Source organism: Scylla paramamosain, chromosome 16 (assembly GCF_035594125.1).
Source record: "Scylla paramamosain isolate STU-SP2022 chromosome 16, ASM3559412v1, whole genome shotgun sequence".
Classification (NCBI taxonomy): domain Eukaryota; kingdom Metazoa; phylum Arthropoda; class Malacostraca; order Decapoda; family Portunidae; genus Scylla; species Scylla paramamosain.
Window position 1 is genome coordinate 2,427,501 of NC_087166.1, and position 26,078 is coordinate 2,453,578.

A 26,078-nucleotide genomic window follows, 5' to 3' on the forward strand; every position below is an offset into this window, starting at 1 on the left:
CAGAATTATAATACATCAACCACAGAGTTTTTGACACAATTTCATTATCAACTTTAATTACAGAGCTGGCAAATACTGTAGCACATTGAGTTGTACAGCAAGACGCAGCCTTTATCGCAATACTACAGTTAACAATAATCTTTCTTTACCTCAAACAACAAACTTTTCCTGATAATATTCAGGGAGCAATATTTCTTGGCATAGTCTGTGAACCAATCTATCCCTCATCATCACACAACCTCTTAGTCACAAGTACACATATATAGATTTTTTTCGAGGCGGGCTTCCTCTTCCTGCGGGCCGGTGTGTCACTTCTACCAGGCGGGTAAGATGGGCATTAGTCGCTTTGTCCGAATGCCTTGCGATTCTGTTCTCGGCAGGAAGAATCTAGGGTGCATTTCGAGAGTGAATCGGGTAAGTAGACACTATGACAGGTGAAACAGCTCCCAAGGTCGTGCCCTTAGGTGAAGGTGGTCGGGGGGTGTCTGAGGGGAAGGTTTTACGATGAAAAGTGAAACCGTAGTTGGTTCCCCAAACAGAATAAACCGCTTTTACCAAGGGAGACAGCGGAGGGGGTGAAGATGGGGGGACAGTGGGGGTGAAAGGGTGGCTGGGGGGTGCAGGAAGTGTGTGGGGGTACGAGTTGTCAGATTCGGACGAAAATATGACTTAAATAGTAGTTCATATAAAGCACAATTTCCACCTGCTTCAAGGAGCGTGCTACCTAACCCATAATACTACCTGCATGATGAAAAAGTCCCCCTTGCACTACCTGCCCGGACAAGATAGAAAACAGCTAAGAAGCGGCCGAGACTTGGGCGTAGCTTTCCCTCTGTCCCAGAATACACCATGACGGTGATTGAGTGCGCGGTGCCGGGGCTCTTTTGTCACCGTCAGGACCTTACATGACGTCATCGCTAAACCAAAATGGCGCTCGTCAAGAAGGTGGTTAGTAAACAAAATGGCTGTCTATAGTTCGTTGAAGATTATCACCTCATCATCTAAACATAATTAACAAGATACGGCAGTGACAAGACCACTGGTGTGTCTGTCAGGCGGCCTAAGTGAGACGCCGACGGAGGATGAGAAAGAATGAGAAGCAAGAGTGATTTGTGCAGTTTGGGATCATTACAGGGCTAACTATGACAAGCCACAACGAGGGATGGATTGAGTTATGTCTATGTAAGTCAACTACCTAAGTCAACCAAGTAAGTACAACACTACATCCAGGCCTGAAGAGAGTGTGTTCAGGAGTTAGTGTTTTATCAGGATTCCACTGGTCCCTGCTTAATCCTTCCCGTCCTGCCATTTTCTCAAAGATCTGATCCGTGTTTCCCATTTTCAATGTTTGGTGTTCTCAGGAGCCATTTAATTGATAGGGGCGATTCTGAGCGAAAATCAGAGGAAGGGTCTTGCCTATTACATGTCTCGCAAAAAAATAAATGTAATAAGAACATCAAGAATACATAAATACTTTGTGAAACCTTATGAAATTACTGACATGAAAAAATAAGACCTTTCAAGGGAACGAAACTTAATAATTCCAAGTTTTCTTTAAGTTAAATAACAGGTAGTTTTATGCTGCTATTCAAATATAAGTGAGATCAAAAGTTGTTTTAGAGTTCTTTACTATAGTGCTGGTGTCATGCGAGCAGCCAGCCTAAGCACCGCCGTTGAGGATGAGAATGTCTGGAAGCTGGTGGTGAAACAATATGAAACGCACGAAAAATTGTGACACTTTTACTGGAAAATGATCACAGCTGCCACACACACACACACACACACACACACACACACACACACACACACTGCTGCAGACTAGTAAAAATTATAAAAGAAAACGGAATAGAAATAATCATCCTATTTTCATTACAAAACAAGATATTACTTTTATTTTCTTAAACCTAATTTTTTTTTTAATGACGTCTATGTTCTCATGAACAGTTGAGTTTTTCACCTTGAAATACTAATACTTATTTTCCAAGGTATAATGTGTGTGTGAGAGAGAGAGAGAGAGAGAGAGAGAGAGAGAGAGAGAGAGAGAGAGAGAGAGAGAGAGAGAGAGAGAGAGAGAGAGAGAGAGAGAGAGAGAGAGAGAGAATGTAGTCTTTTTACCCTTACGTTTAGCTCATAATTAATTTCAGCTCACGGCGGACCACGCAGATGGTATCAAAGAAAGGACCTAAATTCTTCTTTTCCGCAAAGCAACACCTACTTTCATAATCCTTCACACGAACACCTACAAACTCCACGCCGCCTCCGCCACGGTCGATAAAGGTGGAGAGCCTTACACACACACACACACACACACACATACACACACACAAAGAATATTGGTACTTTTTTCCTCTCCATCTCTCTAACTGAAGACATGATTGTACTAGAGATGCACGAGGTATTATCTTGTTACATGTTTTCTCTTCTTTACTTACAACAAAAGCTCTGTTGGAAAAATAATAAAGTATCGAAGCTCGTGTTGTGGATCCCGGACTGGTGTACTCTTTCTACCCCGCAGGTCACATTCCCCCACCCCCATCCTCCTTGCCTTCCTAGGGTTACTCCTACTCCCCTTCCTCTATCCCTAGCCCGCTGCCGTCTCCCCCCACAACGTCAGAGTTCCCTTCTCCCCCTCCTCCTCTCCTTTCCCTCCCCCTTCATCCTCATTCGAAACTGATGACTACAGTGAAAATACAAGAGAGAACGGACTCGCCGCTCTGGTTTCGGACACAGGTAATCAACTATTCTGTTCGGCCAACACTCATCACATCTTTCTAATATATTTAGGTTATATGTGAATTTTGCCGTTTCTTATAAATGTGTCCATAGTTTGTTGTGGGCGATTTTTTGTTGTTGTTGGGCAATCAGCTAATATTGCTTCCGATGAGTTATTTGTTCTGACATGATAGATTAAAATTATTTCAGCTAATTATCGTATGAATTTTATTGTTAATCTTTTTATTCAATTGTAATGGAACATCGCATAACTTGGTCAACTTGTCATGATGATCGTACACAATTTGGGGAAATACACGAAGAAAGTGTGATTAACTGATGCACAATAAATCGTCAATATTCAATTAATTTTACAAGGTTGGTCAAAATTAACCAATTACAGGGATGTACACAGTGCGCTGTTAAAGCATTACAACTAATTTGTTCCTGTCCATGTCAAAGGATACAAAATATTCATAAATAAATATATAAATTAATGGAAAGTGAATATGTAATTAAATTCACGCGAGAGTACACACACACACACACACACACACACACTGTCATTTATTACCATGTAATTCTTCATCTTGTAAGGTAAAACATTACAAGGAATGTCCTAATCTCCACCTTCTCTCCAGCCTAGTATTTAAATATGCAAGAGGGGCATTAGTGAAGCCTGGGGCGCCATGTTTGACACCGCTCCCTATTGACACTAACATCACTCACGCCGAAGGTGACTGATAACACGACACAGCGGCTTCCTTCCTCACACCTGAACACTTGCCATTACCTGAACTCTGGCAACACCTTCACCTGTCCTCCCTCACTGGCTTGAAATCTAACCCCGCCCACCGTCACCACGAGGACAGTAATAACGCCCATGTCCCTCATTCCCCTCACAGTCACAGAATGTATCACGGAATCTTGTTGTGACTTTATGTTATGAATATACATTATTATTCTGATGTTACTCCTTATGGTAGTATGAACACTAAATCGCTTAGGACAATGTGTACCCGTTATTCTTATGATGAACAGAAGAAACACTTAGACAGGAGAGAGAACATCACAGGAGACAGAGGCAGGAAGACAGAGAGGGGTTAGTTATGGAAGAGACAAGAAGAAAGTCAGTGGAGGTGAAGATGATAAAAGAGAGGGAGAAAGGTAAGAAATGAGGTTTGGAGGTAAGGAGGAGGGATGGGGGGCAAGGACGACAATGAAAAATAAACAGGGAGGAAGAGAGAGCGAGAGGCGGAAGGGAGGAAAGGAACTGGCGAGGGGCAGGAGGGAGTATGCACGGGTGGAGGATCACGTCTGAAATTTTATTAACAGCGACTCATTATTTTTCCCCAGGAGGCAGCAAGCGGCGGCGCGAGAGGAGTGGCGGCCGTTGTGCTGGACGGAGACTAATATTACACATTTCCCCGGACCGTTTCCACAAGACGCCTGCTAATAATCCGAGCCTCGCCCTGAAGGAGACGAATACCATAATGAAAACTCATGTTGTAGCCGCTCCGTCTGCCTCGCCCCCCGTCACTCTCAAGACCCGCTGACAAGACCACTCGAGAATCTAATACCACTAAGGCCGAGATTCATTCCTCATACCAAAGATCTAAGGACTCTCTGAACTTGTGGTCATAAAGCCCGTTGAGTCCCTGAGTTCGTCAGCTTTCGCGGAGTGGGGTAGGGGGAGGCAGGGTGGCAGCCGCTCCCAGGTTATGGCCCCAGTTACTGAGGTAATTATTAGCACCTCTGGGGGATGGAGCACAAGTTTAACACGCCGGACGACAAGAGACCCGTCATGGCACCTCAACTTATCTTGCACTAGACACGTGGCGGCCAGTACGCTATTAACAGTTACACATCAACCTAAGGTATGTGTCCGTTACGCGGGTAAGTGATCTGAAATGTTTTGAGATTCAACACAAATAAATTCAGCGACATAAATTTTTAAGTGAATAAGGGACAAAAGACTTAAATTCACAACAGATTTCAGCGTACACAATCATTAATAAACACATTCCTTGTTAATATAAAAAAAAAAAAAAGCTAAAAGTGATAAAGAAGGTAAAAGTGGTGACAAAAAATGTAGGTCAGAAGTTTGTGTGGGAGGGTGGCATTGGTAGGCTGTTTACTGCTCTATAAAACAGCCGGACGCGGGTGGTCACTGAGAGGCACATGGCAGGGCAATAAATATAGAGGGAGAGGAAACCAAAAAAGGACGGAAAGTAAAAGTATAAAACACGGACCTTGAAAACTTGTGTATGACATGTACATAGGTTTGTACTTAAAAAAAATAAAAGTAAATAATAAATAAATAATAATGATAATTAAAAATCACCAATAAGGCTGGAGAAGCTGAGGAAAGGAATGTAAAACTTGAAATGCTGCAAACGTTCTACTAAATCAAGCAGTCAAATACACTGACATTTACAGACCTGCATACTTTTGCGATGACTGAGAATTCTTTTGAAGTATAATGGCAAAAAAAAAAAAAAAAGATATCTCACTCACACACACACACACACACACACACACACACACCATCCATCACCACCTTAGTGACAGGCTTCCCTCCTGGCCACCCAGCTGGTCATTATCTCCCTCCTGCCTTATCCTCAACGCCCTCACCCCATCACACCCTGGAGAGAGGCAAAGGGGTGAGGGCAGGTGTTCGAGAGACGCCCTTCAGCTCCATTTCTATAACTGTATCGAGCTCTCTTCCTATTCTACTCCTCTTCCTTCTTTTCTGCCATCCTCATCCCCATCGTCGCCCTCCACCCCCGGCCAACAATCAGTCACTCCTCCACTGTCACCAGCACCACTGCCACACTATCACCTCACTATAACTCTCTCACCACTTTCACCACTGTTCACCAGATGTCACCACTGCCATTCATTTCTATGGCACAACGCCTACTGCAATGCTGCTCATGTTTATATATTCGTCAAGAAATATGTTTGATTTTCACTATACCTTCCATCACAATATGTATATTGTAAGCTGCATTAATATCGAAATGTAATAATGAAAAGGAATAAAACTCTGAATAACGAAAAAAAAAAATCAAATCGGAGTTAAATGAAGTAGTTTAAAAAAAAAAAATTTTTGCATTCAGTAAATGAATAAAACGTAATATTAATAATATTTTGGGCCAGGGGAGGATAAGGCGTCCAGAATTGAGAAGAAAAAGAGGCCACACAAGCCCCGGCAAGAGGCAATATCCTACAGACGGTAATGATGACAAAGGGCGTCGCCACACACAGTCACAATATGCAGTTGAATAATGCCGAGCTTCCCTGCATTTCCTCAGTGGAGCGCCGACCATCACACGCAAATCTTAGAAAAAATATATCTAACCTTGACAAGATTTTACTATTTTCTTTTTTTTTTTTTTTCATAAGCAGCTCTCCTTTAAATTTACAAGATCATTTTACATGAAGCTTTAGAGAAGAAGAAAAAAAAAAGGTTAAATTTATATGAATGTCATGCAAATAACAGACAACTATCTGTATAGTAAATTAGCAAATAATATATTAAAATTATAAACATCAAGGAGAAAAATTAAAATACTGGCATACTGGCAATATATGCAGTACTGATCACCAGCCACCGAGGAATCCAAATAAAAAAACAAAATGGAACAGAGAGAGAGAGAGAGGGAGGGAGGGAGGGAGAGAAGGGGAGGGAAAGATGATGGCATCTCCCCCACCCCCGCAGCAACACAGGGTCTCGTACATACCACTGCCACGCTCCGGACCTCAAGCGCATGCCACACAGCAATAACTTTACACAGTTATTCTTACCGGCTAGAAAAGAAATGCAAAAAAGGCCATATAAATCAACTAGTCAAATCAGGGACAAACATCAAGCTATGTCTATAATGAAAACATCACGTGTTATGAAAGGTACAAGTGTCCACACCTCTCAGCAGGTAAATTAAAAAGAATAAAAAGTGGTGCAAATAAGTGACTGCTGAGTGGAATCTCCTGAGAGGTGACCAACTCTGAAACTTTACAACACGTGAATGTTTCCTTGAAGCCGTAACATCTCATGTTAGAATCAGCTCCATGCTTAGTAAAGCAATGTGTTTAAAATCATATTAAATAGTGACAAACAATTATGAAACATACATGCTACACTGCATAAAAAATGCAAACTGGACAAACTGGTTATTACTAATGGAAAACACTGCAATGAATATAAGACACAAAAATCAAAGTGCCACACATCTGGATATACAAATTGCAGTGTTATAAAATATTTGTGCAAATCTCACTCAAATTACATATAATAAATACAATTAAATATTTATGTGACAAAGTATCAAGTTATATGGCAAAATGAATGCAACAAAGACTAAAAGCATAAAAAAAGGGGGCATGATGAAAAGTAAATAAAAGCAACACTGAAAAAAAAAAATAATGATAATGATGAAGCAGTTTAAATCTTCAGATCAATAAATAAAAAAAATAAAATAAATAAATAAATAAAATAATGAATGCAAGAAGGTGAAGAAAATATTAATATAAAAAATGAATAAATGAAACAAGGAGATAAAGAGGTAATGATATGGTTTTAAAGCTTGGTGTGAGCGTAAGAAGAATAAACAGTAAAATAAACTGTGAACTCCTCACCGTTTACATTTCTAAATCACCGACTCTTGCCAGATCCATAGCTATGAGTTACGGCATACTTAATTACTTTGCATTAAGAATATACGTGGTGGTTTCTGAAGAGAGCCTTGATTTATATCCGTTTTGAGGAATAAATGCCGCATCAAGCTAAGTAATAGATAAACAGTTCACCAATAAGTAAATGGAAAAAAAAAATATATACATGAATAGAGTTAAAAGCTTCGTAGACAGGCGTTTCTTTCTTCCCCCCTCAAATAAAATAAGTAAATAAATAATGGATAAATAAATAAATAGAAAATAAATGTATCATACCGGTAGAGTTAAAAGCTTCGAAGTAAGGCGTCTCTTTTCTCCCCCTCGCATGCCCTACACCCACGTCTTCCCACATCCTCAAGGGAAGACTGAGAGAATGACTGATCTTCGTTATTTCCTCAATAATGTGAGCGTTTATGTCCCTGGGTGAGACGCATCACCCGCCACGCCGACAAAGGCCGCGGCGCTGCCCCTCATGACACCCTCCTCACAATTTATTATAATAGTTTTCCCTCTGACTTAAGACTCTTTCTGCTGGATTAGTCGAGACGTTATCAAGGAGAAGAGAAAGAGGACCGCGCAGGAAGAGGAAGAGGAGGAGGAGGAGGAGGAGGAGGGGACTGGTGAATGGAAAATGAAAATGGTCACAATGAGAATCCGAAAAAAAAAGTTAAGATATTTATAACAGCAAATGAATAAGAAAAAAAAAATATATATATATATAAAAGTTGCAGAATATAAGGTAAAAAGTAATAAGTAAAAAACAACAATAGGTAACGAAAATAACGGTTTACAGATAGAAAAAAAAGGAAATACAAGGAAAGACTAAAAGATAGATCAGTAGAAAGACACAGACAAGCAGGTGGACAAGCAGGGAGGTAAATAAATGCACTCGTATGAATAGAAGGGCGCACACATTAATAAATATCGATGTTTCTCTCATTGTGGTGACTCATTACGCGATGAATGTGACTCACTGGCATCCCCCTTGAGGCTCCACCCCCATTCTCCTCCCTCCTTCGACCACCCTTTGCTCCAGTACCCGCCACTCTGTCTCCTCCTCCCTGACTTGCACGGTGCTCGCTCCCTCACTCCGCTTCCACTCCGCAACACTTTCCGCTCCACCACACCACGACGATATGTTTAGACGTTTTTTCAGTTAACAAAGAAAACTACTAATGTAAATTTATTCATGGCGGAATTAGTGAGGGAGAGATATAAAAAGAAATAAGAAAGAGGGAGAAGGAAAGAAGAATCGGAAAAGAATAACGATTAATTTATTATCTCTACAAACATCACGAGAAGGGGAGAGTGTGTGGTGGACAATAATAAAGGACGAGCGTGCGCGGGGAGGGGGCGGCAGAAGGGGGACAAGAGGGGAAAAGAAAAGAGGGATCGCGAGGGAGTGGAGGAGGCAAGGGGTGGCGTCTCTTCAGCAGGACTGATGAGGGACGCGGGACGGGCGTGGACACCCCATCAGAGGACGCTCCTTATCTGCCCTTGGGAGATAACTCACTCTCGGTGGGGAGCAGCCTGCCCTCCTTCCTCCTCCTGCCATGACTGACCGCACGGTGTAAGACTGACCTGCTGAGCTATACATCGCCTCAGACATATCTAAATGCTGGCCAAGATCAAATGTTTGTTTGAAATAAAAACAACTAATATTATACTAATCTTCAAACAAACACGTCTCATGCTCAACAAATCACGCAAACATGCAAACGAAACACGAAACGCAATATGCAAGTGGACGGCATGCAGGAAAGGCTTCCATTGATGCACATACAATGGCGAAAACAAACGATGCATGTGCTTAAGATTGTAATGTGTTAAGAAAAAAGCAACATAAGTAATATCTTCTATCAAACTACCCTCGCTTCCTTCCTTCCCTTCATCCTTTCTCTTGAAGCTTTGTCGTGGAAGTGGTAAGGATGGAGGCAGGGAGGGAGGGACGATGTACTCCACGAAGTTTGCAGGGCGGGAGGGCAAAGATAGAGATGGAAGAGAGGAGGGGGGGTATGAAGCCACCAGACGTGGAGTAAAAACTGGCATTTGTTGGGCCCGACAGCCGCAACTGACGCTAAATACTTCATGTTCGCCTAATTAATGGCTTCTGAAGGCTATCATCGAGTAGCTGCCATCTCGCAGCCGCTGACGGATGGCGCTGCTATAATTAAGGTGAAGGGTGGCGGGGGGTCCTCGGTAGGCCTCCGCACCCTCGCTTCACGCCATCATCTCTTTCACGGCCTTATCTGCCCACACCTCTGCTCCCTCTTCTTTCTCCTCCCTCCATTCCTTTCCTCCCTCTCCCATGTTGTCTTTCTATACCTAATCAACGTCTGCTGTTTCCCCTTCGATAAATTTTCTCACTGTAAAAGGAGGAAGGAGGAGGTTGGAATACGATATAGTGTGTAGTATTGAGAGTGTGGCACCGCGATGCTGATGTGTCTTCTGTCTTGCACAGGTGACAGCGGCGGTGAGTGGTGTTTAATGTCTCGCTGGGTCTCCTTGACAAGCTTGTAACATAATCACCTTCAAAGAGTTTTTTCTTCTTGTTTTAAGAGAGTTTTAGTAGAATTCCTGTCGTAGTGATGACTACTTTGGTGTCAATGGATTTACAACAATTTACAGTATAGTGTATGCTACTTTATCTATTACTCTTTTTTCTTTACAGATAAGAGCCATGTAGTGAACATGTCTTGGGACCCTGAGTGTCGTGACGGAAGGGCGGGCCACAGTGTGTGGCGGGACAACACTGAGTATGGAAGGGCAAAGGGAGGAGAGTTACTGGAACACGGACGAGGGCTGTTCCACTACGTTGATCACTAATAGTAGCCCGCCTCAACCCCCAAACTCCCACCCCACCCCCAGAGGCTACTAAGCAACACTATGAATATGCTAATTCCATTCATCCTTTGCAATCAATGAGGAATTAAATACCGCATCGGATATGGTGAGTGGATTATATTGCAATGACCTCAATTTGGCACAGCTCATCCATTTATACGCCGCTGATGTGATATTTTACACTCCACATTCCCTGCACTCAGTTTTTGTGGTGCATCCTCATATTGAATTTTAGTGGCGTTCATGATTTAGAATCTTTAAAAGTAAAAGTGGGGAATTCTGTATCTAGCTATAAGTAAAAATATCTATAACTGAATTCGGAACTAGCTGTGAAATTTCTCCCACACGAACACCGTACTTTGTCCATAACTTGCAGATTTAAAAGGAGGGTTTTATATATAATTTTTAAAAGTAAATACAAACAGGTAAAAAGTTTAACATATTACTTCTGAAGATGAAATACACGAAAAAGTAAATAAAGTGGATGAAAATGTAATCAATGAGGAGAGACTGTTGCTGTAATAATAAACAAAAATAAACAAATAGGTATACAGTACATTTCAAATAGGGAGCATAAAAAAAAAAAAATATATCAATCACTCAACATGTTCTAGATAGGATGGCACGTCCCGTCACCCTCATATCAAATCCCTCCACTCCCTCCTTCCCTCTATCCCCTCCCTCTCAGTGCAAGCGCCCGCCTCCTCTCGTCCCCTCGCTGGCCCGGCTGGCAGAGGGCGTCACTCGGGAGCCGCTGGTGTCATCGGGAGGGAGGACTCAAAGGGCCAGCCAACCAGCGACGGTCACTGACAAAGGCCTGCTGGCGGACCTCATTTCTCCGCCCGCCAGACACCTTTCTGCCCGGACAATACTCACGCCGGGAGCCAGGAAGGGCGAAGGGGGAGAGGGCGAGAGGGAGGCATGAAGGGATACCAATCTCTCTCTCTGTCCCTCCCTTCCTCTCTTTCTCTCTCTCTCTCTCTCTCTCTCTCTCTCTCTCTCTCTCTCTCTCTCTCTCTCTCTCTCTCTCTCTCTCTCTCTCCCTCGTTCTTTCCCTCTGTCTGCCTCCCCTCCCTTCCCTTTCTATCCTCTGTACTTTCCTTCTCCCTCTTTTAGTGTCTATTATCCATAGGAAGTGGAGCGAGGGAGCTTTTGTCACTTCGTATTGAATTTGGGGAGAAAAACGTAAATGGAACAGAAAACAAAACTAATCAACGAAAAAATACAAAACCATGTGAAATATTGTACGATACAAAAAAAAAAAAAAGTGAATCCCTCAATGATACTCACCCCTTAATTTCATCTTAATTTCGGTTCTGTAAAAACAAGAAGGATGTATAATATTTATCTCAACTTTTGCTTATCGACTGCAGCGCGAGGTGAGGCGACGGACCGCAGGGGCGTAACATATGCCACTAATGATGCCTCTATGAAGCCCCATCAGGTATTCGAATTGCTGCTTCACTATGATTAACGAGACCATCAATCACGAACCCAATAGATGAATGTTCAATGTCCACCGCTAAACTGGAGAAAACTTTGTGAATTTCACCTCAGAATTTTCTTTTGAATTAACTTGCACACAAAAATTCCTTAAAAAACACAACATTTTTTTTCAAAAGAACACAAAGTACAATAAAGCAGCGGTAGATGCTGGAAAAACAAAAACTACATTATCAACTATCAACAGGAGGTGCATTTTCCTCCACCTTCTTTGTGATATTGGATGTCAATTTCTCTTCGCCATCGACTAACGTTACCGTGTCTCTTCATATCGCGGCCTCATGCATGCTGGGAGACACCAAAAAGAGACACAAATTCACTGGAAAATTGGGTCACTGAAGTCAATTTTAAGCGATTTAACTCGGAACCCACCATATAATTTTTTTTCAGGGGGTTTCAATGCTCCAGTTGCCCTCCTCCCCTCCTTCCACCCTTTCCTTAAACATCTCCCACTTTTTATACTCTCTTCACTTTGGTTGTTTGCCTACTGATTCTCCCCCCAACTCTCTCTCTCTCTCTCTCTCTCTCTCTCTCTCTCTCTCTCTCTCTCTCCCAGCCCCTTCGTGAGCCTATCTCTTGACAAATGGCGGCGCTCTGTCAGTATCCAGATGTTCGATTGCCTTCACGGCCTTAGAAAAGGAATGTAACGTGTTTATTTGAGAGGAAAAACTTATATATCCGTAATTGCCAAAAAAAAACTGCACTAAAATACCACTAATATTGGGATATACCTTCGGCAAAAGTTCCCGAAGCCGTTTCAAAATCCAAGTAATTCATATGCAAGTAAACTACATTGTGCACCGAAAAGTAAAGGATAAAATGTCAAACGAACTTGATAACTTTTCCATTTCCTCCTTCCCGTGTCTCTAATCCCGAGTGAGTTCATTCATATGAGAAGGCGGAAATTTAATTAAGTTTTCCCTCTTCTTCCCACGGGCTTCCTCGTCAGCAGTGCGCGGGATCAGTGGTCGCGTCCCTCTCGGCATACCTAAACAGCACCCGCCAGCCCTAAGCCCCCCTCCACCTCCCCCTCCCTTATGAAGATGGATTACATCCCAACCCAGACCCAGCTGTTTTATCACTGCTTTTGTGTGTGTGTGTGTGTGTGTGTGTTTGTGTGTGTTTGTGTGTGTGTGTATGTGTGTGTTACTAGGCACCCTAATAAATAAACAAAACAGAAGAAGGAAAGACACCACAAGCACCTATAATTCTTCATCATCATCTTTAAAACCTAAGAGTTCAAATACAAGCTCTCAATCCTCTTCTTCCCTCCCCCCCCAAAAAAAAAAAAAAAAAAAAAAACACGGGGCTATGAAGGAGAACGAAAATGACATCCTCCTCACGTCACCCCCCCCTTTCCCCCTTTCCCCCTGAGGTCCAGCACGTCAAGAGAAGCTTCCCAAAAGTCCGCGGTGGAGCAGGAAAGTGACGAGGCGCTGGAGAGGTGTCACTCAGCCGGAGATCCCGAGGTCGTTTTTCATCTGCATCCGTAGCGGGGGATCAGGCACGTCGGGCTGCAGTGATGCCTGACATTAAGCCCACGACTGAGATGGAACCCAAGACCCACCTGACGACGTAGGAGGAGGAAGAAGAGGAAGTAGGAGAGGGAGAGGGAAAGAGACAAGACCTATCTGACGACGTAGGAGGAGGATGAGGAAGAGGAGGAGAGAGAAGAAGGAGACAAGTGTGTGAAGGAGGAGGAGGAGGAGGAGGAGGTGGCAGAGTAGGGTGAGGAGGAAAAGGAAGTAATCGTTATGAAGCATACGGTTAGAAAGAAAAATTAAATGTCAAAGGAAATGAAGACGGAGAATTTTAATGAGAAGTGTGGAGCTAATGTTACTCGAGAGAAAGTGTTGGGACAAGGACTCGAAGGCGTAGAAAATAAAAGAAGAAAAAAAGTGAACATCATACATAAGTGAACGCCGGAAGAGGAAACGTTGGGAGAATGAAGTAAGCCAGTTGCTTTACACATGAAATTTAGACGTAATGAACAAAACGAGTAAAAAAATGAGCAGTAATGAGAGTTATTCAGTTGGTTCCTTCCACTCTCCTCTTTTTCCTCTTTATTTATGTCCTCGCTTTCCTCCTCCGCCTACTGCTCTTCCTCCCACCTGTGCTCCCCCTCCCCCCAGCAAGGAACAGCCGAGTCCCCCATAACTTACATCGCGTGAAAGAGAAGTTACAACAGAGCCAAGTGCAGAAAAGCTACTAATTTTACTCCACAATTGACCACTGCACCATTACTCTTTGACTGCCACTCTCTCTCTCTTTCCTCTCCCTCTTCGCACTCTTCTCTTTCTCTTTTCGCTCTCTTTACCTTTCCTCTACTCCTCCTCCTCCTCCTCCTCCTCCTCCTCCTCCACCCCTGGGCTATTCAACAGGTGCCTTGATACCTACCCCTCCCTCCCTACCTCCTCCCCTCTCAGTGAACCGCCACCTCACCTCTCGTAATTTCTCTCCTCCTCCTCCTCCTCCTCCTCCTCCTCCTCTACCTCCTCTTCACTACTTCCTATTCCCCGTCTCCTTTATCTTTCCTGCCCTTTCATTCTCGTTCATAGTATATTAATCGTTTTTGTCCTATAATCTATAATGAGTTATGAGTGGATGGGAAGAGAGAGAGGGGAGGAGAGGAAGGAGAGGAAAAGTTGGAGATAAAGCTTAGGGTGTGAAGGAGGGAGAAGGAGATAGAGTGAGGGAACTTTAGAATGTGTATAGCTTAAGAAAGATTGCTGGGGAAGAAGAGGTGAGAAGGTAAAGAAAGAAGAATAAAGAAAAAAAAGAAGAAAAAAAATGGGTGAAACTGACGAGGAGATGAAGTGAGAGCGATGAAAGAACTGCGCAGGAGCTGAGAGGGATACATGAAGGGGAGACGGGAGAGGAAATGAGAGAGAGAGAGATGGAACGGAAACAAGAAGGGGGTAGTGAAAGGGTAAAAGGGGGGAAGGGACGGGTGAGGAAAGGTGAATGCCAACAGTGAAAAGTACTGACAGTAATGTAGCGGTTGTCACCTCTACCCTCCCTCCTGTTCCCCGCGGCGGCTACAGCGACAAATGAGCACTACAACTGAACGTGTCTGCATGTATGAATGCGTCCAATAATCAGATCACGAGGCTTATAAAAAAGTTTCCCTCGATTAATTTAATATTTGCACTTCATTATACGCACAAAAAAGACACACGTGCGAGTGTTCCTGTATCCGAGGCAGTGTTTTAGTTCTCCAAAATGACGATTGTCTTCTGTTTTCCTTCCCTCACTCCTCCGGCGGTCATATTTCTCCCGTAGACTAATCTCTTCTCGTTTTCTCAAGAGCCAAAGAAAACGTCGTCCCCCCGGAGTCGTGTCACAGTGAGTTATGTCCACACTTCCTCTACATGAATATTCCTACGAGGACTGATTCTTTTTTCTCACTTTTCCACGTTTATTTCTTCTCTCCATACATTTTTTTTTCTGAGTATGTCAAAACAAAATAGTTCCCAGGAGGTGAGGTTATAACATCTTTACCATCCCTCCTGTGAGATTAATTCCCCTTGTCTCTTCAGTCCTGACAGATACAAGATGATTAGAGGTGTTTTGACGTACGGTGCGAGACAGCAAAAAAAGAGAGACGAAATAATAATGTTGGTCCTCTCTAGACTCATTTTCTTTTTCTTTCCTTTCCATACCACCGTTCTCCCCCCCGCCTTCCCTCCTTCCTCCGCCTTGCCCTTCCCGCCCCTCCTCCATGCCCCCCGTCCCTGCTCTCCGCCAGACAGTACATACTAGCCAGGACGCCCTTTATCACCTCGCTGGCATGCCTCTGAGATTTCTCCACATGGCTGAGAGAGAGAGAGAGAGAGAGAGAGAGAGAGAGAGAGAGAGAGAGAGAGAGAGAGAGAGAGAGAGAGAGAGAGAGAGAGAGAGAGAGAGAGTACATAGGTAACAACTCAATTTAGTGATTTCAAATACTGGTAACTACAGACGCAGAATAAGTCAATCTGAGTCACAAAGAAAGAAAAAATAAAACAAGAAAGGGAGAGCGAAAGAAAAGGAAAACAAGAAGAGAAGAGAGGAGAAGGGAAAAGAAGAGAACAGAACAGAAGGAAAAGTAGATAAAAAAAAAGGAGTAAAAAATGTTAATGAAATGTGAACAGAAAGGAAGGCAATCCAAAATGTAAAGAGAAAATTTCCATGGTCCGCTTATGAGCTTAGGCCTCTCTAACAGCCTGATCAAGATAATGCATTCGTTTAATTCCGCCTAATGGATGAGGAAAGGGAACAGTGAGGGGGGAGGAAGCTTGAAGGGGGCTGAAAGAAAAGGGAAAGGGTGGGTGGCAGTGGATGGACTGAGAGTAGAAGGAAGGGGGTGGAAAGGGCTGAAGGGGACAATTACAGTTAATGCATTCCGGGCGGATTAAGCCTGTTATCGTGCTCCGGCCGGCAGTAATTTGGTAAAGGGAGCAGGAGGAACAAAACGGCGATACTGTAACGATTTGCATTTCATGAATACATTTTCAATAGTGTCGCGGCGCCATGCTCGCAGTCTCTCCTTGATCCGTCACTTAAAGGAACGGTCCCGCGCCTGACAATCAGCTGTGTCTTGAGGGTAGTGGTGAGGGAGTAGTTTTGAAAGTCCCGCCATGTTTCCGTGCCGCTACCAAACGCCATGCTGATCTCCCACACTGTGTCCGAAAGGTTCAGTCTCTAAAAAAAAACACATTATTTTTCTCTTCTTTTGTACACCCTAATACATTTCTCCATAATGATAATGCTCTATAAACTCTCCGAGAAGGAACAAAGGGCGGAGCTGTCACACATGTGAATAATTGCCAACGTTTGTTTACATAATAACATGACGACCGTGGCAAGTGTTGAGACGCTCCCAGAGGCGTAAGGTTTCCACCGCACATCAAGTAACTTGCTCTACATTCCAGCAGCTTTTTTGTGCCTTCACCACCGCCACATGTGATTGTGAAGAACAATGATCACAAGGGAAGGGCAATGTGTCTTCCCTTGGCGCGTTGTCTGCGTTTTCCATTGAGTAAAATGTGGAGGAGAAACAAGGGTGGTGGTGGCGTCTGCTGCCGCGCGCCATGTCAACAGTCTCGGGAGGGAGGCGGGAGGGAGGAGCGAGCGGCCCTGACCAAACAATAGAGCGCGCATGAAATATTACCCAAACACTTTAATGTGAACAGATCTGAGACTGTTTCGCCGGGAGTAACACAGCTGGACACCTTGGTGATCACCTGGTGACAGCGTGCTGTGGAGATGGTTTGGGCCTTGCAAGGGAGGGAGGAATGAGGACAATGATAAAGACAAGAGGTAACAAAAGATAAAACAGCGCTACATCACAGGTTACTCAAAACTTGTTCCCTCTCTCCCGCCTGCCTATACATCCACATGGCGGGGTAAAGGACGACCCACGCCGAGGAAATCATCTACGAACGACCCTTTAAAAGAGCAGCGCCACGCATCCTCTACCTACACCAACTCTGAGTCACTTGTCACACCCCCTCGACCCCCACCCACCCCCACGCCTGACGGTGGAGTTTATAGCTCCTGAGGGAGACGAGGCCACACATCAAACTGTAAACGCACCTCCACACCACAACCACGAGCACCTTCCTCTCGTGCCCCTCCTCCTCTTCTTCCTCCACCTTCTCACCTTGACGTCATTCAGTATTTTTAAACTTTTATTTACTTTCTTCGACATCAATAACACTAACATTTTATTTGTAGCTTCCTTTCTTTCTTCCTCCTATTATTATGGCTGGAATTCCTCCTTTTCTTATTTTTTTTTATGTTCTTTCCTTTCTCTTTTATCTTCATGCTGTTGCTCTTCCTCCCTCTCTTCCACGCAGCCCCAAGATTGATAAATGATATCTAAGCATGAAGGAAGTTGGCGTGAGGTCTTTCCTCGTTGCCTAAGTGAGTTGTGGCTTTGGATCTTCAGGGAAAGTCAGCAAGGACAGGAGCGAGATGGAAGTTAAGAGAGAGGAAAGGGGGTGGGGAAGGCAGGAGGGAGAAAGGAGGACTGACTGGTGTTGTGAATGTGCTGGCTCTATGAACGTTAAAAATGTGTTCATATAAATTTGTACGGGAACACATGTATAAAAAAAAAAAAAAAAAAAATCTGCTCAACTTGAGAAATTTGCGCAAGTTACACTCGGTTTACTGTCACTTCCTGCCTGCTACTACCCTTGTGGGCAGTGGGCACATGACAGCCAGTGTTGCACGTCCCCTGAGAGAGCTTAGCAATAAGAGGGACCTCCCAACTAACATTTTCAATCACCCCTTATCCCTCATCCTCAGCCGCTGTCCTCTCACCTCTCCTCTCATATCATCAACCTACTCGCCCTGCACTCCCTCTCCCCCCCTTCTCTTCAATCACTCCCTCTCCCATGTATCCACAGCAGCCGTTTCCAGCCCGTTATAGGTCGTTTGGGGAAGCATCGCACCGTTCTACCGCTCGCCACAACGATTAGGTAGTGATTACTGAGAATACAGTGAGAGCTGTCGAGTTGTGAAGAGGAGGGAGGAGGAGAGGCGAGAACCTGAGCGTAAAGGAAGGTTCAGTATGAGAAAATAGTTTAATAAAAGTGCAAGTAGAATAATAAGACCGTGGAATTACCTAAAAAAAAAAAAAAAAAAGATGCTCGTCTAGTGTGTGTGTATGTGTGTGTGTTGTGTGTGTGTGTGTGTGTGTGTGTGTTTACTACTTCCTTGCCTGTCAATGCTGCAGCCCGTTCATTGGCCCTCCTATAACTGACCAAACTGCAGCGTCAACTCGGTAAACAAAGCAGTTATGTGAGGGGAGCGCCGACCGGGACCCGTAAATCTGTCCCAAGCTCCAACCCACTTCCGCTTGTGTCCGCAGCCATTCATGTGCTTGTTTACTCCTCCAACACTGGGTGTCCGCGGTGTCCACGTACAAACGACTCCACACGCACACACACACGAAAAGATACTTGTGGTGCCGTTACTCTTATTTATTTTTATATTCTCTTTTTTTATTTATGTTTCCTCCTCTTCTGCTCCTCCTCATGTTACTAGGCATTTTCTTTTTTATTTTTCGTTCTACTAGTTAATTGGGAAGTAACACAAAAACTATACCTTAAAAAGAAGAGAAATGCCTACACTGTGTTTTATGTTAATGCATATTAACTAAAATATGCTTAGAAATGAATCTAATGATCCGTGCGTTCAAGAATGTTAATGTTTACTGCAAAATTATTCCAGTAAATCTTGAACTATGAAAAATAAAATGGTAAGTGGCGCGTAAAGTTAGGATATAAATCAGCATCAATTACAGCAAAGCACTGAAGCCAATCCATTTAGGGTTCCCAGCTTCGAAAAAGAAAAAGTTCAAAATTATTAGAACAGGTTGGAAAATTTAGTGAGACAGGTGGTATTTCAAGGTCAGACCAGAAATCTATAGCAAGTGAAAGTAACATAGCACATGAACAAGGAAAGGAACATAGCCATCGAACAAGGAAAGGGATGACAAGCATATAAGGTGCACTGAAGAGGAAATTTATCACACTAGAGTATCAAAAAGCACTGACTACCAACACCTCACCTTACACAAAACATTTACCCTTAAGTTCTCTTTTTTTTTTCCTCAGCTCCGCCGCCACCCACTCGCACACGATCCAGAAGTGGAACTGTTTCTTTCCCTCTCCTAAAAAAAACGAGGCCCGCCACGAGGACCCTCTCCGGCCTGTCGCTTCGGGTTGGTTGTCTTGTCGCTGTCCCAATCTGTTCCATCCCTTAATTAAGTCTGGGTCTTCCGGGGCGACGGGGAGACAGTCGGCAGCCGCAAAGGTCGTCCGGCCCATTGTAAAGAGATTTGCCTGGAAGCTCCTCACCATTTCTCTTCTGCTTCTTTGCCCTGCCCTTCCACTTTTTATTTTTTTAGCCTCACAGAAGTTATGACGTACTTTTTTTTTAACCATTACTGTGCTTTAGGTATTACGTTTTGATGGTGAATGGATTCGACCCTTGTATGTGTTTTCTATGGTCTTCTAAGTTATTTCTTCTACCTCATGGATATCTTCAGCTACTATTTTTTTTTGTTTTTGTTTGACAATCTTCATAAAAATTACAGGTTTATGTTTTTATATAATATCTACTTTTTTTTTACGACAAAAAGTATCCACCGGTGTGTCTGATAGATTATATGACTCCCTGCCTCCCTGCCCGGCTGTTAACCTCTCTACTTCTCCCCTCCCCCCACATCTCTCTCTCTCTCTCTCTCTCTCTCTCTCTCTCTCTCTCTCTCTCTCTCTCTCTCTCTAAGGAGTCAGAAGAGAACGTAATAAAGTAGGATTGTCTCTCCGGTTACCGCTCCGCCTTTGTCCGTGTCTGCGGAAGTGTCTCCACCGAGGGACGGACACTGGAAGTCGCTGCAGAAACTCACACAAACTGCAGACACCAGTATTGGAAAAGCGGACACAGACAGACAAATATACATCGGGCATGTGGAGGTGGATATCAAAGTAGCGTTGAAAACATTAAAGGGAAGTGCAATATTAGGTACTGAAAAAAAAAAAAAAAAATGCGAGTACTACATGTTGTGACTAAAATGACAAGGGAAAATTATAAGAGTGAAATGAACGTAAACACACACACACACACACACACACACACACACACACACACACACACACACACACACACACACACACACGAGCGCGGTGGTGGGGGAGGGAGGGGGTTGGAGGTGCAGTTTACGACCAGCCATAAAAGCAGCCACTGACCACAACTGGATTAAGGGTTTACGCCACACCGATCTGTTTTTTTTTTTTTTTTTTTTTTTTGTTTAACTAGAGCAACAACCCCCCCAAAAAATTATCTTGTTTCACCTATATCTCATAAAAGAATTGGATTCTTTACAAATATAAAGAATTTTTTTAGAAAAAAAAACATCAATTTGCGACTTTCCGTATAATATGATAACACTACTTGGCATCGTTTTCATATTACAGTTAAAATATTGAGTTAAATACAATGAATGCCCTTAAGAAAGCAGTTACTCTCTCTCTCTCTCTCTCTCTCTCTCTCTCTCTCTCTCTCTCTCTCTCTCTCTCTCTCTCTCTCTCTCTCTCCTGCCTTACAGAGCTCATACATTCTCCCAGGAGCCGCTCCACGTGCGGGCCGGCCAGCGTGGGGCACCGCCTGTTGCGTCACCGGGCCTCTCCACCCGTCCCCAGGCATCCCTCCCAGGCTTCCACGCAGCTCCGCGCGGGAGTCTGTATCCTACCGTTATTTATGACGCGCTGTTTATTTGTAAGGAACACTTTAGGAGAACAACTTAGGTGCGTAGGATTCTTCTTCTTGCGTGCAATTTTTACATCATCCTGTGTTTAGAGCGGAGTGTGAGTGACATGCTGCCTTACAAATCAGCGAGGTTTGTTTATAAATAAGGCAATTTTTCACCTACGTATATGGATTCTGGATCATGGATATTATCAGAGTGTAAATAGTGAACGGGTGAGATTTAGCAATAGTTTGACAAGGTTGTACGCGAAACAGGCTTTGGAAGGTGCTCACTCATGAATAAAATAGCAGAGCAGTGAGGGTGATGAGTGTGGAAGAAAAGGTGAAGATGGGATTGCATGTTGGTGGGATGAATTCAAAGCTATCAAGGTGACAAGAAATTGTTGCAATACTTACCAAATTGACTTCTCATCCATGGGTAGAGGGGAGACGGGAGAGCCGAGGAGGCGTTTTGTTGTTGTTGTGGCTGCTGTTGTGCCGGCCAGCCCTGGTGGTCCTGGGCGGCCATGTGGAGGGAGGTATCCTGGGGGGGCCCGCCATTGGGGTCCATCCCCTGGGGTTGTTGCTGTGCCTGCTGTTGCTGTGGCTGCTGAGGTTGCTGAGGAGGCCCCTGCCCCGCCATTTTGCAGGAGGAGTACTGCTGCACAGGCGGGGAGGCCTGCTGGCCCATGCAGGTGGGCGCGGCCGGCGAGGGGTCGCGATAATCATGGGCCTCGTGGGGCTGCATGCCGTGCGGAGTGTGCGGGTGCTGAGGTGTCTGCGCGTTGTAATAAGTGTTCATGAGTCTGTCGTAGGGCGGGTAGCGCGGGTAGCCTTGTTGGGTGTAGTACGGGTGCGTCGGGGGCATTCGGGGATCGTACTCCTGGCCGCAGTGACCCCCGCCGGCCCCGCCTCCGCCCTGGCCGCCCGGCGCGCCCGGATATTCATCGGGCGGGTGGGGCGGCCGGTAGTCCGGATAGGCGTTGTAGTAGGAGGCCATGTGGGACATATCTGGGGCGGGCGGGTAGGCCGCCAGGGGGGCCGAGTTGGCAGCCACGGTGCTGTGTTGGGGGGCGGCGTCAGGCAGACCGCCGGCCAGCTCGCAACCAACCTGTGAAAAGAAAGATGTCTTCAGTATACAATAAGACTGCCATCTACTGTAATACATTACAGTGTTAATCACATGACTCACATGACAAACACAAGACAGCAAAGCTTGCACAGCAATACAATATAGACACAAACACAAATAATTAAAAGGCACTAACAAATAAATATAGATAAGAGTAGCGATACTGATACACTAACTCTACACAAAATCTTTGCTGCAGCAAAAATATAAACACCGGTCCCTACAGAACTAAACGTTAACACTAAAAATCTAAAGTGAAAGGAGACGTTCAAGGAACAAATATTTTAGTAGCTCGTAACTTGCAAGGGAACTGACCGTGTGAGAGAGACTGGGAGAGAGGATGGGGTAGGGGAGGGAAGGAGAAGGACAAGGCAGGAAGGATAGTCGGAGGAAGAGAGGCAGGGTGAAGGATAGGGAGGGAACATGGGAGGGGTCAGCGGAGGTGAGAGGGAAATTCCGTTTGAACCTCTTGCTAATAAACATGGTCGCGTGAAGCAGCTGGTTAAGGTCACACAGCGGGGAGTGTTCGGGAGGGTGGGGAGGGTAGGGAACTGAAAAAGGGGAGGCTGTGGAAATGGAGGGTTGAAGGAAAGCCATGTTGGTGAGGGAAACGAGAAGGGGGAGGGACTCAGGGAAACAATAGGAGAGAGAGAGAGAGAGAGAGAGAGAGAGAGAGAGAGAGAGAGAGAGAGAGAGAGAGAGAGAGAGAGAGAGAGAGAGAGAGAGAGAGAGAGAGAGAGAGAGAGAGAGAGAGAGAGAGAGAGAGATTGTGAGAGAAGGCTATCATGTTTGCTGCATACAAGAAAAAGAGAGAGCTACAGAAGGGAAGCCACGTGTCCTGAATGACTAAACTGCGCACACACGATTTAACGGCGAGATAATGGCGACAGATAAGAGCAAAGGGGCACAAGAATAATTGCAAAGGAAGAGGGGAGATAGCGAGTGAAGGGTAATGAGTAGGAAGGGAGCAACAGCATGATGTTTAAGGAGGCAAACATTAATGCAAAGGGAAAGAAAAATTATGAAAGATAGCCAGCCAGACCCTCGGTGACTTTTTTGCCTGTTTATACCAAAGATGTAGTGCATAATTTCCTTATCTGTCCTCTCCCTTAACATCATTATGATCTTTTAACCTCGTCCAGCTACTTTGCCGATGGTGGTCCTTTCTGTGTATCGCCATCATGCTATACTAATGCCTTAACACCCTCCCTCACAGCCCAGTTTCCTATCAACCCCTATCATAAAGCCTTCTACCAAACCCCCCTCCATCCTGTCCTATGCCCCAGTGCTCCTACCCACCCCTTCGACGCGGCGCCTCAAAGCCTCCTTTCCATTCACCAACTTAGCCGCTGTTCTTCCTATATAGTTTCGTTTACATAATGATATGCACACAGAAGGTACACACGTGCGCAAGTCACCCGGACACGCATACAGCCCTCTCTGCCCCTCTGCCTTCAACAAGATATTGACTTTGTACTTCGACACACAAACACTCGCGTACAATAAAGAAGAAAGACTCATATTAAGGCATACATATGGACACGACCACACGCCACGTTAGTCTATATACAAAATCGACAAGTTGGTAGAGGCTGGAAGGCTGACTCCCTTACAGACACAAAATATTTATTCGCCACACATATGCTTACAATACAGGGAACTTTACAGGCTTATGCTGGCTTTCTTTCCCGGGCCCCCTACACATTTTTTTTTTTAATCCCTGGTGACGCCTCCTCCCTGATGCAGCTGCAGTAAAGTCCCCAAGAGGCAGCTGGACTCACTGGCAGTCCTTCTCCTGGCTCCTCGTTTAAACATCGTCCATAATTGGGTGGCCATTACGTTATTGATTAGCCAACCATAGGCTGACGCACCTCATTTTTCACGATGGGGAGCGAGCCTGGGTCATGGAGGGAGAGAAGGAAGGATATGGAAGTGGAGGAAGAGAGGAGGTGACTGACGTGGAGAGATGTGCAAGAATACCGGAAATTAAGAATATAGGTAAGAGAAAGAACATAACTCACCTACACACCCACCCACCAACACACACACACACACACACACACACACACACACACACACAGGAGTTCTGAGCCACAGTTCCCGGACACATCATGCAGCGGACGTCATAAATAAAGCAGAAATAGGGCGGGGACGGAAGGGTTCAATATGCTGGACACCAATTATGTATCCCAAGCATGTCCTCTCGCTCCCTACGCGCCCTGAATCCTTTTATCCCTTATTTAATTGCTCCTCTTGCTTTGTTCTTAATGCTCCTATAACTCTTCCCTCTCCTCCGTAAGGCCTCACCCGTATACGTAATATACATTTTTCTCCAACTAATTATCCCTCACGTGGTTCCTGCCCCATCCGTATCCTCCCGGTACCTCATTTTTCACCTCGTCCATCCCATCCCATCCCTTTTTTTTTTTTTCCCTCCTTTAAACCAGTGCACTTTTTTTTTCATTTTTTAACCCTTTCCCTCCGTTCTCTATCTCCCTTGTTTTGGCTCCTTTTTTTTTTCTTTATCTGGGTATGTATACAAATGAGGGTTTAATGGATAACGTTAATCTTTCGAAGCACCTTGTTATGGCTGTGCTAATTACTCTGGCAGTTATAATCTCCTCGGTTCGTTATTGGTATCTAATTATTATTCAATAACAAACATCCTGCTTTTCCTCTCCCCTCCGTTTCATGTTCACGCAAGTAGAATTTCTATTACCTTCATGTTCTCTAGTGATATTCCCTGCCAGTTTCCTTTTCCCTTTTTCTGTCACCCTACATCTCCCAAACCCTCCATCTCTCTCCCTTCTCAGTTCCTCCCAGACCCAGACCACCCCAAAATCCTATACCCTTACAACATTCCTCAGGCGAAATTCCTCTCCAACTGTAGCTTCTCTTTCCTTCACTCCCCACCATCTTCAGTATCACACAAGTACCACATATATGGGTTTTCCTTTCACAAAGCTACAAATTTTCCCTCGCCTCTCATTCTCCACAGATGTCATATACATATCCAGTATTAATCATCGAAGGTTGCGAGTGACAAAGGCGACCTCGGTATTATTGATGCCAGTGCTACGCGGGGCAGAGGGGGAGCCTCGCATGACGGCACCCATCACAGCCGCGGGGTGTGACCTGCCAAGGTGTTCAATTATTTCACCCTGTGACGTAAGGAATCTCCGGCTCGTAAAGCTTGTCACGTCACGCCCTTGATTAAATAAGAACAAGGTCCGTGCAAGACAGGAATATAACGCACCATTTTTCAATCCAAAGGAGGCTTCACTTTGTATTCTAAGAGAGGCAGGTAAATGAGAACTGTCGATAATCCAGTCAGGTCCCGACACCAGCAGCACCACCGTCACCACTCACGAGGGGACCGCAGCAGCTCCACACTATTCCTGGGATAAACCAACCACTAATGGCACTTAAACACGTGGGTCGCGGCTTAGAGAATCAGTTTTCTATGAGGCGGCTCGGCAGCAGGTGAGAGCACCGCCCTGCCAGCGAGGGTCAAACTCCGCTCCTCCTCATCTTGGCACTGAGCACAGCGTAAATCCCAAGCAATAACACTGCACTGTCAAGCACGTGGCACGGCGCGGCGTGAGGGGGTGGGGGCAGTCAGTGTCCCCTTGTGGGCGAGGAGGCAGAGGAGTGGCCAGTGTTAAATGGGTTGTGGTGGATGCGTGACTGGGGCCCGGCGCGTGCAGAACCAAAACAAGAACACGCACTCCAGCACGTTCCCACTCCGGCGGGGGAGACCTCGCTCCGGGGAGTCAGGGGGAGAAGGGAGAAGGGAGAGGAGAGAGGGGGGCGGCCTACATGAGGGTCGTGGTCTGTATATACACACACTGACACAAATTTTCTCATGAAGTTGGTTACAGTTAAAAACAAACAAATCTTGCACGCACACTTGAAATATGCATGTAGACTGACTTAGCAGCAAGGAGGAAATTTAATACCTAACAACACAACCGTA

The 26,078-nt window shown here is 44.8% G+C and overlaps 1 protein-coding gene across 5 annotated transcripts in view; it reads right to left on the reverse strand.

The window, feature by feature from the left end:
* The window catches only part of LOC135107891 (homeobox protein Hox-B7-like), a 68,053-nt gene that overhangs the window by 17,559 nt on the left and 24,416 nt on the right, over positions 1 to 26,078 (reverse strand). For 2 of the 5 annotated variants that reach the window (XM_064018258.1, XM_064018256.1), the window contains exon 2: positions 21,388 to 22,081. In XM_064018258.1, the coding sequence (XP_063874328.1) occupies positions 21,388 to 21,979 (592 nt within the window). In that variant the 5' untranslated portion in view covers positions 21,980 to 22,081. Of the gene's footprint in view, positions 1 to 6,458; positions 6,526 to 16,189; positions 16,417 to 21,387; positions 22,082 to 25,358; positions 25,863 to 26,078 lie in introns of those variants that run through there. The other 3 variants (XM_064018257.1, XM_064018259.1, XM_064018260.1) reach the window with 3 other exon arrangements.